This window comes from Ornithorhynchus anatinus, chromosome X1 (genome assembly GCF_004115215.2).
Source record: "Ornithorhynchus anatinus isolate Pmale09 chromosome X1, mOrnAna1.pri.v4, whole genome shotgun sequence".
In the NCBI taxonomy this organism is placed as follows: domain Eukaryota; kingdom Metazoa; phylum Chordata; class Mammalia; order Monotremata; family Ornithorhynchidae; genus Ornithorhynchus; species Ornithorhynchus anatinus.
In genome coordinates, this window is record NC_041749.1 from 113,506,590 (window position 1) to 113,518,769 (window position 12,180).

The following is a 12,180-nucleotide window of genomic DNA, read 5'->3' on the forward strand; positions in this document are numbered from 1 at the left end:
GAGGACTGTGTTACAAGAAGCTCTCTCTAATGCCCCCCACCTTAGGCAGGAAGCACTGCTGGCACTGGGGGATCTGTCCCTCATGCCCCACTCCTGACCCCTCAAACGCAGTGAGTGAGCTGCCATGCCTCCTCCCCTGCCCCATGGTTCAGGGATCTCTCCAGACAGACAACTCGAGAGATCCCTGAACTCTGGCCCCAGGTTGCAAGAACAGAGGGGTCTGTCTTTCCAAAGCCAGGACCTGCTGGGTCAGGACAGGAGTGGTCAGCCCCAAGTAGGGTTGGGTGGTCCCTTCAGGCCCCCAAACCCTAGCCCATCACCTCCTCCCCAGGCTTCTTCCCACTCAGGACACGATCACCCCCATTACTGGGGGGCGGGGGAAAGCAGGGAGAAGGGCACAGCTCTGCCTCTCTGAGTCTGTTCCCTCAGCAGCCTCTCATTGGGACCCTAGTGTACCCTGCTCCTTCCTAGGCTCCAGGAATGTCCTTTGTGTAAATAATCCAGCAGAGTTTAGATTGGAAGCGATATACAATCCAATGTGAAATATGAAGCGGAGAGGGAAGTTGGGAGTAGGGAGGGATGCCCGGATCTTGCTCAGTTGACCAAGGGTCTCCAGCCAGGGGGCACAGGAAGGGGTGGGAGGAAGTAGGCTCCTGTCCCTGGAGAGACGGAGAATTAGAGACGGAGAATTCAGGGGCAAGGGTGGAGGGAGGGACTCAGTTCTGCTACTCAGCACCCCCCTAAGTACGTTTAGTCCTCTCCCATTCAGTTCACTAAAGCTGCTCCCTGCCCTGGCCCCCTGTCCGCCTCCATTCAGGCTACTAGGGGCCCTGGAGAAGGGAGGCTGATTCTCAGAGCACCCCCACCCCCAGATTTCCTCCCCTTCCATCCCCGGGGCTCTACTTACAAATCTGCTGTGAATGGCGTGGCCCCAGCGGCGAGGGGGTCAGTACTGAGAGCTGCTCTGTCCAGGACACGCTGCAATGCTCTGCTTGGGGCTCGGTGGCAGGAGAGCTTAGGCACCCGGCTCCCCCCCACCGCTCCCCCTTAACCCTCTGTGTGCCTGGCAGAGAGCCTGCACTGCCTCTCCTGTCTGCTGCATCCCCAGAGTCGAGCCACCAACCCTGCTTTGGTCTCTTTTGGGACGTGGGGTTGGCAGAGATCAGAGAGTGTGTGTATGTTTATGAAAGAGTGTGTCATGGGGTGTGCGTGTGTGTGAGAGAGACTCTGGGGGTATGTTTGTCCCTCTGAGTGTGTCTCTGTCGGTCCCGCTGTCTCCTCTCATTCTCTCTCCTTTAATTCAGCTTCCAACTTGCCCCAGCCCCAACACCCAGCCGAGGAGCCTGTTGGTTTTCCGAAATGGTTTTTCCAGCAAAGCCAGTTGAACTCCTGGGATTAGAAGAGACCCAACTTCACTTGCCTTGGCAATTTCCTGTGGAGGCCTGAGCCCACTGTGGGGCTAACAGCCCAAACCAACACGAGCCGACAGCAGGACAGTCTCCCCTGGACCCTGAGGCTGGGTCCTTAGGGAAGGAGGATACGGAACAGTAGCCTGGGTTCGTCCTGGATTATCTAAGGAGAAAAGTTTCCTCTTTCCTAGCTGGCCCCAGTTCGTCCCCTTCCTTCAGAAGCTGAACTGGAGGGAGGAGAAAAGCCCTCATGGGTGTGTGTGACTGAGAGCCAAGGAGAAAGGGGACAAGGGGGGGGGCGGGGGGGGGGGGACTGTTCCTAGGGTGCCAAGGCGGTTCCTTCCCCTGTTTACCTCCCATGTCTCACACCTGGGTTAATGTTTCACCCAGGTCTGGCTTGGACTCTCCGGTTTCCTTCCCAGGCCTAGGGAGAAGGGAACCAGGGGAACTTGGGAACCCTACTCTCCTGTTCCCCCTCCCCTCTAACTGACAACGTTGATAAAGGCGCTTCTTCTCCTCCTCTGCCAAGTGGGTGCTTGGCCTTCAGCCCCAAGGAGCCAGGCCTCCTTAAGGCCAGAGCCGGGGACACGGTGCCCAAGAAGAGGCAGCCCTGGTGAGGAAGGGGGTGGGGCTAGAGGTCCAGGAGAAGAGGACATTGGGGTTGAGGGCCTCGACACATTAAAATTTAGGTTCAGGTTCAGTGCCCCTGTCTAGCCGGAACCTAAATGTACTCCCGGAAACAGTGTGAGCCTAGTGGAAAGAGCCCAGGCCTGAGAGTCAAAAGACCTGGGTTCTCATCCCAGCTCTGCCACTTGCCCGCTGTGTGACTCTGGGTAAGTCACTTAACTGTTCTGAGCCTCAGTTTCCTCATCTGTGAAATGGGGATTCAAAGTCTGTAATAGTAATTGTGGTATTTGTTAAGCGCTTAATATGTGCCATACACTGTTCTAAGTACTGGGGTGGCAACAAGACAATCTGATTCCACATGGGGCTCACAGTCTAAATAGGAAGGAGACCATGTATTGAATCCCCATTTTGCAGATGAGGAAACTGAGGCTCAGAACAGTTAAGTGACTTACCCAAGGTCATACCGCACGTAAACAGCAGAGTCAGGATTAGAACCCAGGTCCTCCTACTCCCAGGCCCAGGCGTTTCCCACTAGGCCATGCTACTTCTGTTCTCCCTCCTCCTCAGACTGTCAGCCCTGTTTGAGGCTGGGTCCGAGTTCGACCTGATTATCTTGTACTTGCCCCCAGCGTTTAGTACAGTACTTGGCACATAACAAGCGCTCAACAAACGCTATTACTATTGTCATTACTGTCATTATGATTATTCCCTCTGTCCCAGGGCTGTTGCCAAAGTCGCATCTGAGAAGGAGGTGGGGAAGGGAGCACCCCTGTAACTCAGTGTTTTCCCTGCCTCCACCCCTAGCACACACCCCAGGCAGGGAGGGCACAGCCCTGGAGCCAGGACAGGGAGGAAGCAGCCCCGGCGTGGGAAAGGGTAGCACAGAGTCGAGTTAGCACTAACTGAATTGAACTTTGACCCTCGACACTGCCCTTCCCCCCCCAATCCAGAGAGTGCCTCTGCTGAGGAAACTGACGTCTTCGTCGTCGTCGTCGTCGTCGTTGACCGGCTCCGGTCACGGTCACGGGCGAGGTGACACATGACCTGGCTCCGCCCTTCACCCACTCCCCCTTTCCCTTGCGGGTGGGAGGAGACTGGAGGGGGGGATGGCTCTAGGAGTGGCTGCTTGACGGTGAGTTCTAAACAGAGAGGCGGTGGGAAGTAGAGGTGCAGAGAAGGGGCACAGTGTGGAAGAAGGGGGCAAACTACGTGCAGGGTGGCAAGGAAGAGAGGGAGAAGAGGGTTGGGCTGGGGTTTCGGCCAGCACAGAGGTAGAGCACTGGTCTGTAGGAGTTGGCTGCTGCTTTATTCCGTGCCAGGGCCAGTGCTGATTGAGAAACCCCACCCCACCCCCCAACCCAGCACACATAAATATATACACACACACATCCGTGCTTGTGCCTGTTCTTCTTCCCCTCCCCCATCCCCCAGCTCCCGGCTTGGTCTGGCCCCACTCCATTCTGTCGCTCTACGAAGCTCTCACATATCCGGGAGGAGGAGGAGGAGGAGGAGGAGAAGGAGGAGGAGGATGAGGAGGAGGAGGAGGAGGAGGAGGAGGAAGAAGAGGAGGAGGGGGCAGGGAGGAGGTGGAGGAGGAAGAGGTGGGTGCTGGATCTTGCTGATCCTAGGCCCTCTGCTGCTGGAGTCTAGTCCGGATTAGTCTGGGGAATAGCGAGCGAAGGGTAACTCCTCGGTCAGGTTTTCCTGAAAAACAGGAGAGCGGTCTGGGTCCAGCAATCCCCCTGGGACCTTTTGTGTCTGCTGGCCTGGTGCTTGGGAGAGGAGAGGATGGAGAGGTACGGGGGGAGAGAAAGGAGAGAGGGGCTTTTCTCAGAGGGGGAAGCGTAAGGTGAGGGTCTGCGGGGTGCCTGCCGGTGGCCTCCTTCCTGCTTCTTGCAATCCGGATGAACGGTACCAGGGCAGTGGAGACTGGGGCCCTCGGGGTGTCAGTCTGTGGATAAACAGCTCCCTGGAGTTACTCACCATCGGCACCTCGTCCAGCTTTCTGAACACGGGCTCCCTCTTGTGGCAGTATTTCACAGAGATTACCAGCAATGCGATGAGCAGGACGGATGAAAAGAGGCAAAACACTACCACCTGCCCGGAATTCTGCGGCGACTTGGGGGCTGGGGTGCCGGGGTGTGGGGAGAGGGAGAAACACAGAGTTAGGGCCTTCTGGTCTCCCTTTGAGCGCCTCAAATACATACACCGTTCCTGGTTAAGGGCAAAACTCCTTTCAGCTGGGAAGGGCAGAGGTGAGGACCCTGGAGGTCAGCACTCCCTGACCGACTCTTGAGACCTTCTTCCCTTTGTGCTCTTTCCCCTACTGGTCCTCCAAATCGGACTCCCTCCTCACCCAACACACACCTACACTAATCCCGGCTCCACCACTTAGCAGCTGTGTGACTTTGGCCAAGTCATTTAACTTCTCTGTGCCTCAGTTACCTCCTCTGTAAAATGGGGATTAAGACTGGCCCATATGGGACAACCTGATTACCTTGTATCTACTCCAGGGTTTAGTACAGTGCTTGGCACATAGTAAGTGCTTAACAAATACCACCACCACCATCATCATCATTATTATTATTATTACACCCCTCAGCGCTCTGGCAGTGGCAGAGTCAGTCATGGGTTTGGTGGGGAAACATGCTCAAACTTGACCTACTGTGAGTCAGGGGACCTGGGTCTTAGGCCAGGTTTTGCCGTGTGCATGCTGTGTGACCTTGGGCAAATCACTTCACCTCTCTGGGCCTCAGTTTCCTCACCTGTAAACTGACAATGAAATATCCGTTCCCCGTCCCTTTTAGACGCCCTGTATGGGGCAGGGACTGTATCCCATCTGATGATCCTGTATTTACTACGGCTTTTAGAACAATGTTCGGAACACGGTAAATGCTTAATAAATGCCATCACTGTCATTTTGGGCTTCCCTTCCCGCATCCTCCACCGAAACAGGGGTGACTTTTCCCCCAAAAGTGGGATCCTATCGCCATCAACGTCGCCCTTCTGCCGGATCTATGCAGTTCTTCAGGCGCCCTCACTAATGTCGGCCATCCCTCCCACACCTCGGCGCCCGCCGGTGGATTCTCGTGGGGCAACAGCGCCCCCTGGCGTTTACACAGACACCCTGCAGCTTGCTTCCTCTCGCCGCCGCACCTTTTCTGTAATAATAATAATAATAATAATAATGTTGGTATTTGTTAAGCGCTTACTATGTGCAGAGCACTGTTCTAAGCGCTGGGGTAGATACAGGGTAATCAGGTTGTCCTACGTGAGGCTCACAGTTAATCCCCATTTTACAGATGAGGTAACTGAGGCACAGAGAAGTGAAGTGACTTGCCCACAGTCACACAGCTGACAAGTGGCAGAGCCGGGAGTCGAACCCATGACCTCTGACTCCGAAGCCCAGGCTCTTTCCACTAAGCCACGCGCTGCTTCTGTAGTCCCACAACCTACTAGGCTCGGGAGTCTGCCCCAACCAAAGCTGCTTTCCCTTGACCTAGCGCGGTCCCTCACTGACCTAGAGCTCCTGCTTGTCCTCCTGCCATCAACCCTAGATCGGTCACTCACCTGAGGTGGTCCCCGGTTGCAGGGAAGTCACAGTCTGGGTTTCCACCGTGCTGATGGCAAGCCGGGTGCCATGGGTAGAGGTGGAAAGAGCCGTAGTCACGGTCTTGGGGGTCTCCGTGGAGGCCATGGTGGAAAGCGTGGCGGTCCCGATCTCTGGGGTCTCCGTGGGAGCTGGGGTGGAAAGAGAGGTGGTCCCGCTCTCAGAAGTCTCCATGGGGGCCGTAGTGGAAGGAGAGGCGGTCCCATCCTCAGGGGTCTCTGTGGGGGCCGCGGTGGAAAGAGGGGTGATCCCGTTCTCAGGGGTCTCCTTGGGGGCCGTGGTGGAAAGGGAGGCAGTCTTGGGAATGTCTGTTCTGGCTTCGGCATGGGTGATCATCTCAGGGGTGGAGATGAACTGGGTGCTGGAGTTCATCTCTTTGGAGCTGGCTGCTGTGGGGTAGGTAGGAATCACAGTCAGGGCCTCCTTCAGTGAGTGAAGCAGGAAGCAGCCACCTCAGTGGGAGTAGAAGCAGTGGTTGAAAATTTGAAAGCCCCCAGACTCCCTCGTCCCAAGTCGAAGCAGAACCTGTGCTAACAGGACCTGGGAGCGGAAGGCAATAGTTCTGGAGCAAGAGGGTCCCCGAATAATATCATTACTTTACGCCGCATATCTGGCACAGTGCACACAGAGTATAAAGTAATGACATCATATGGAACGGGAGAGGAGAGGAAATTTTTCCCTGCTTGCCTGAAGCCTACACTGGCCGTGGTTGATAACTCGAGAGAATGTCCCAGGCCAGGTTGGTTGAATTATTGACGGTAGCTGGGGAGGGAGGAATAATAATAATGTTAATAATGTTGGTATTTGTTAAGCGCTTACTATGTGCCGAGCACTGTTCTAAGCGCTGGGGTAGACACAGGGGAATCAGGTCGTCCCACGTGGGGCTCACAGTCTTAATCCCCATTTTACAGATGAGGGAACTGAGGCACCGAGAAGTTAAGTGACTTGCCCAAAGTCACACAGCTGACATGTGGCCGAGCAGGGATTTGAACCCATGACCTCTGACTCCAAAGCCCGTGCTCTTTCCACTGAGCCACGCTGCTTCTCTAATGGGGATATAGGAGGAACCAGAAACCAAGTGTAGTGAATTGTGAGAAGTAGTGTGGCCTAGTGGATAGAGGCACGGGCCTGGGAGTCAGAAGGATCTGGGTTCTAATCCCGGCTCCACCACTTGTCTGCTGTGTGACCTTGGGCAAGTCACTTCACTTCTCTGGGCCTCAGTTGCCTCATCTGTAAAATGGGGATTAAGACTGTGAGCCCTAGGTGGGACAGGGACTGTGTCCGAACAGATTACCTTGTATTTACCCCGGTGCTTAGAACAGTGCCTGGTACCTAATAAGCACATAACAAATACCATAAAAAAATGGTGAGGGAGGTGGGAGGGGATTGAGATCAAGAAGATTCTGCTTAGGTATCACCCCTCTCACGAGGTTCCTCGCTCTTCAAGCCTCTGTTAGGCCCTGGGATATCTATGTCTGATCGAGAGGAGAATCTCCTAGAGTTTGCCTACAAAAGAAATCCTGTACTTGACCCCTGTTTCCCCTCCCCATGCTCTTCCACGAAGTTGCTCCCTTTACCTTGCCTTGCTTGGAGACACGAGGTTCTCTGTTTACTTTTTATGCAACACTTCCAAGGCTGCTCCCGCTCTGTCCTAGCCCCCACAGGGCAGAAGAGAAACACTCTGATACCAGCTGCAACTACTCAGCTACTTCCTTGACGAGGGTTGGGGAGGAGGGAGAGGCTTAAGCTCTAGCAAGAAGACTCTGCCCTTGGACCCCATTTCTCGGGGCCCTGGCCCCTCTGCTCTTCCCAGGCCGTAGCAAAGGATGGCCTCACTGGACAAGAGTGCTGGAAACAGCAGGGGTTCATCACTGCAGGCGGCACCACCTGTTTCACAAGCCCGTAACCTTGGCGCTATCCTTGACTCCTCTCTCTCATTCAACCCACATATTCAATCCATCACTAAATCCTGTCGGTTTGACCTTCACAAACTCGTTAAAATCTGCCCTTTCTTCTCCATCCAAACTGCTACCACGTTAATCCAGTCACTTATCCTATCCTGCCTTGATTACTTTTTCAGCCTCCTTGCTGACCTCCCAGCCTCTTATCTCTCCCCATTCCAGTCCATTATTCACTCTGCTGCCCAGATCACTTCTCTGCAAAAACTCATTCATTCATTCAATCATATTTATTGAGTGCTTAGTGTGTGCAAAGCACTGTACTAAGTACTTGGGAGGGTAACAATAAACAGACACATTCCCTGCCCACAATGAGCATACAGCTTAGAAGGGGAGACAGACATTAATATAAATAAATAAATGACAGATATGTACCTAAGTGCTGTAGAGCTGGGAGGGGAGTTGAATAAAGGGAGCAAGTCAGGGCAAGGCAGAAGGGAGTGGGAGAAGAGGAAAGGTGGGCTTAGTCAGGGAAGACCTACTGGAGATGTGCCTTCAATAAGGCTTTGAATAAGGGGAGAGTAATTGTCTGTGGGATAAGAGGAGGGAGGGTGCTTTTTTTTAAGGCAGGCAGGGCGTAATGAGATCTGATGCACATGTGGAGGGGATGGCACTTGAGAGGAGGCAGATCTCCTCTGAAGATACTGCTGGGAAGGATGGGAAAGTTGAAAAGGGGGCCGAGGGGGGGTGATTTTGGGGAGCTCAGGCCTGATGGTGTTAACTTCCTAATAAAGTAGGTGGCCAGATCGTTGGGGGTGAGGGATGGGGAAGGGGAGGGACAGGGGGCTTGAGGAGGGAGTTAAATGCCAGTCAGAACAACTGACGAGGGTGATGGGCATCGGTGTCAATAAGGGAAGAGAAATTGTTTTGCCGGGCAGAGGGAAGGGCAGAGTTAAGGCAAGAAAGGACAAACTTGAAGTGGACAAGTTCGGCCTGATGTTTAGATTTCCGCCAGCAGCATTCAGCGGCTTGAGCATAAGAGAGAAGGAGGCGGATGGTGGAGGTGATCCAGGACTGTGGGTTAGTGGTGCGAGAGTGACGAAGGGATAGACGAACGAGTGAGTTGAGTTGAGTAAAGAGGGTGGAGTTGAGAGCATCTATTTGGTTGTCACGAGTGGGTAGAATGGGTATGGAGGCTTGGTGAGGTGTGATAATAATAATAATGGTATTTGTTAAGCACTTACTATGTGCAAAGCACTGTTCTAAATGCTGGTGAAGATACAAGGTGATCAGGTTGTTGGTTAAACCTTTTTGGTTAAACTTTTTTTAAGAAAAATGATCCAGGCAGTAGAGTGAAGTATGGGCTGGAGCGAGAAGAGACAGGAGGCAGGGAGCTCAGTGAGACGGCTGATGCAGTAATCAAGGCAAGATAGGATAAGTGCTTAGATCAGCATGGTAGCAATTTGGATGGAGAAGAAGGAGTGGATTTAACTGGAGAGGAAGGGGAGGATTTTAGCAATGTTGTGAAGGTTGAACCACAGGATTTGGTGACAGATTGAATGTGTGGGTTGAATGAGAGAGATGAGTCAAGAATAATGCCAAGGTTACAGGCTTGTAGGACAGGGAGGAAGGTGGTGCTGTCTACAGTCTGACATTTTGCTCATGCCTTCCCTTCTGCCTGGAACTCCATTCCTCTTCTCATCCAGCAGACTGCTATTCTCCCCAACTTCAAGGCCCTTCTGAAATCACATGTCCTTCCGGAGGCCTTTCCTGATTAATCTCTCATCTCCCTTTCCTATTTCCCTCCCTAATGCCACTTCAGCACTCCCATGTCACTAAAGATTTAGATAATAATAATAATGATAATAATAATGGTATTTGTTAAACACTTACTATGTGCCAAGCACTGTACTAGGCGCTGGGGTGGATACAAGCAAATAGCATTGGACACAGTCTCTGTCCCACATGGGGCTCACAGTCCCAATCACCATTTTATCAAGGAGGTAACTGAGGCACAGAGAAGTGAAGTGACCTGCCCAAGGTCACACAGTGGATGTGTGACAGATCCAGTATTAGAACCCATGACCTTCTCACTCCCAGGCCCTTGCTCTATCCATTACGCCATGCTGCTTCTTTACTCACCCACTCCCTCATAGCACTTCTATACGTTTCAACCCCCTACCTATAATTTATTTAGTGTTTGTCTCCCCCACTAGATTGTGAGTTCCTTGGAGGCAGGGATCGTGTGTACTAATTCTATTGTACTCTACCAAAGCTTAGTACAATGCTTTCTGCACAACATAAGGAGCTCAATAAATACTATTTATTGGATGATTATTTTAAAATAAATTCTAAATACCAGAATGTCAGCCTGCCTGGAAACAAGGAGAGTGGAGGGGGGACTAGATGAACCTAGAATGTACCCATGTTTCTATTTTTTGATAAATCTATGCGATCTTGGTCAATAAAGCTTACAACTGGGCATTCCCACCACAGATGTTACAATTATTGGGCGCATGCTTCTCTCTCCCTTTGTTTTAGGCACATGGAGTTCTCTGGAGCTGCCAAGGCCATCCAGAGTGCTGCTGTCAGGATTGAGACCGGGGGTAGGGGGGAAGGAGCGGGGGGGGGGGGGGTTAGGGAGAGAACCGAGATCCCTAAAGTGGACCTGCCCCAGAACCTGGGCCAAGCCAGGGGCATGGCAGAAATCTCTCTCCTCTCCAGAGCCCAGAGCTCTCCTCTTCCTAGCTTCGTTCCTCTCCAACTACAACCCAACTTGCACATTTCATTCCTCTATTCCCAACCTACTTCATTCATTCCATCATTCATTCATTCACTTGTACTTATTGGGCAATTTCTGTGTGCAGAGCACTATTCTAAGCACTTGGAAAGTACAATTCAGAAATAAAAAAAGACAATCCCTGCCCACAACGGGCTTACAGTCTAGAAGCGGGGGGGAGACAGACATCAAAACAAGTAAACTGGCATCAACAGCATCAATACCTCAATCTTAACTCTCTCACTGTCGATCCCAAGCTCACGTCCTCCTTCTGGCCTGGAACTTCCTCTGCCATCATATCCAACAGACCACCCAGCCTCCCCATCTTCAAAACTTTGTTAAAATCACACCTCCTCCAAGAAGCCTTCCCTGACTAAACTCTCATTTTTCCACCCTACCTGCCTTTCCTTCTGCGTCCTCTATGCACTTGGGTCTGTACTCCTCAGGTACTTTGATACTCATCCCATCCTGAGCCCCCAGCACTTACAACCATATCTTTATACTCTGCTGCTTTGCTATCTGTAAGTTATTTTAAAGTCTGTCTCCCCCCACACAGTGCTCTGCACATGGTAAGTGTTTAATAAATACATTAATTGATTGATTGAGTGGAGCTGTTCTTTGTAGAGGACTAGTATAAGGCCAGGACAGTGGGCTTCCCTTGCTATGGCTGTACTCCCTTTTCTTTTCCCCTCTCCTCTCCTCTCTTCCCCTCCTCTCCCCTTCCCTTTCCTGCCCACCCCTTCCCACCCCACAGTCAAGATGGTAGTTACCTCAAAAGATAGGCTGGGGGACACCAACTCTGGTGTGTGTGGGGGGGAGGGGCCAGACGCCAGCTCTGGGGAGAGCAGACGGGGTCATGAGGAAGAAGGAGACTGACCCCTTCTTTTAGATTATGAGCCCCCTGAAGGGTAGGGACTGTGTCTAATTCCCACCCATGTAGTCTTTCATTCATTCATTCGTTCTTTCAATTGTATTTATTGAGCACTGTATTAAGCATTTGGGAGAGTACAATATAAGAATAAATGGACATATTCCCTGCCCACAGTGAGTTTACAGACTAAAAGGGGCTTACTGACTAGGGGGCCAGTGCTTAGTACAGTGCTCTGCACACAGTAAGCGCTTAATAACTACTCTTACTACTTGTAAACTCATTATGGGCAGGCAATGTGTCTGTTAATTCTGTTGTTAAGTACATCTCCTCCAAGAGGCCTTCCTTGACTAAGCCCTCCTTTCCTCTTCTCCCACTCCCTTCTGCGTCGCCCTGACTCACTCCCTTTATTCACCCACTCCCAGCCCCACCACACTTATGTCCATATCCGTAATGTATTTATTTCTATTAATGTCTGTCTTCCCCTCTAGTCAGTAAGCTCGATGTGGGCAGGGGATGTGTCTGTTTACTGTTACAGTGTACTCTCCCAAGCGCTTCCTATAGTGCTCTGCAAACAGTAAGCAATAAATAAATACGACTGACTGACTCGCCCAAGCGTTTAGTCCAGTGCTCTGCACATAGTAAGCGCTCAATAAATACGATTGATGGATCAAACACTCCACCTCCTCCTCCCGCCTAGTCAATTTCAGGCCTGCCCCCGGGCCACTTCCAGACATTCCCCGCCCCTCCCCCAACTACCCCCTTCCCAATTCCCCTACTTACTTGCTGCCCAGATGCCAAACAGCATACCAAAGAGGATGGGGAGTGGCGCCATGCTGCAAGATGGGGTAGCCGGGAGTGGCCTGCAATTTGAAGTCTAGGAAACGCTTCTCCCCTGCTTCCGGAGCTCCTCTGAGGCGAATGACTGTCCCCAACGTCTTCCACCTGCTCTCCCTCTCCAGCGCCCCCTGCTGCCTGAAGCGAGGGCG

The 12,180-nt window shown here is 52.3% G+C and overlaps 1 protein-coding gene across 2 annotated transcripts; it reads right to left on the reverse strand.

The window, feature by feature from the left end:
- Positions 1–3,418: 3,418 nt before the first annotated feature.
- LOC114806571 (platelet glycoprotein Ib alpha chain-like) lies at positions 3,419–12,180 on the reverse strand. Of its 2 annotated transcripts, none has more exons than XM_029051691.2 (4): positions 11,975–12,180; positions 5,607–6,035; positions 4,020–4,162; positions 3,419–3,740 (listed from the first exon to the last, which is right to left on the reverse strand). In XM_029051691.2, the coding sequence occupies exons 1-4, from the start codon at positions 12,024–12,026 to the stop codon at positions 3,693–3,695; spliced, it is 672 nt and encodes a 223-aa protein (XP_028907524.1). In that variant the 5' UTR covers positions 12,027–12,180; the 3' UTR covers positions 3,419–3,692. The 2 variants fall into 2 exon arrangements, with proteins under 2 accessions (XP_028907524.1, XP_028907525.1); XM_029051692.2 differs by having other exon boundaries at positions 5,607–5,777; positions 11,975–12,178.

What these genes read in the sequence shown, in the direction of transcription:
- LOC114806571 (XM_029051691.2), bottom strand. Translation starts at nt 12,026, where the DNA reads ATGGCGCCACTCCCCATCCTCTTTGGTATGCTGTTTGGCATCTGGGCA. An exon ending in GTTTGGCATCTGGGCAGCAA is followed by an intron (nt 6,036 to 11,974) that starts GTAAGTAGGGGA and finishes CCTACCCCACAG; the next exon opens with CAGCCAGCTCCAAAGAGATG. An exon ending in GCAACCGGGGACCACCTCAG is followed by an intron (nt 4,163 to 5,606) that starts GTGAGTGACCGA and finishes CCGGCACCCCAG; the next exon opens with CCCCCAAGTCGCCGCAGAAT.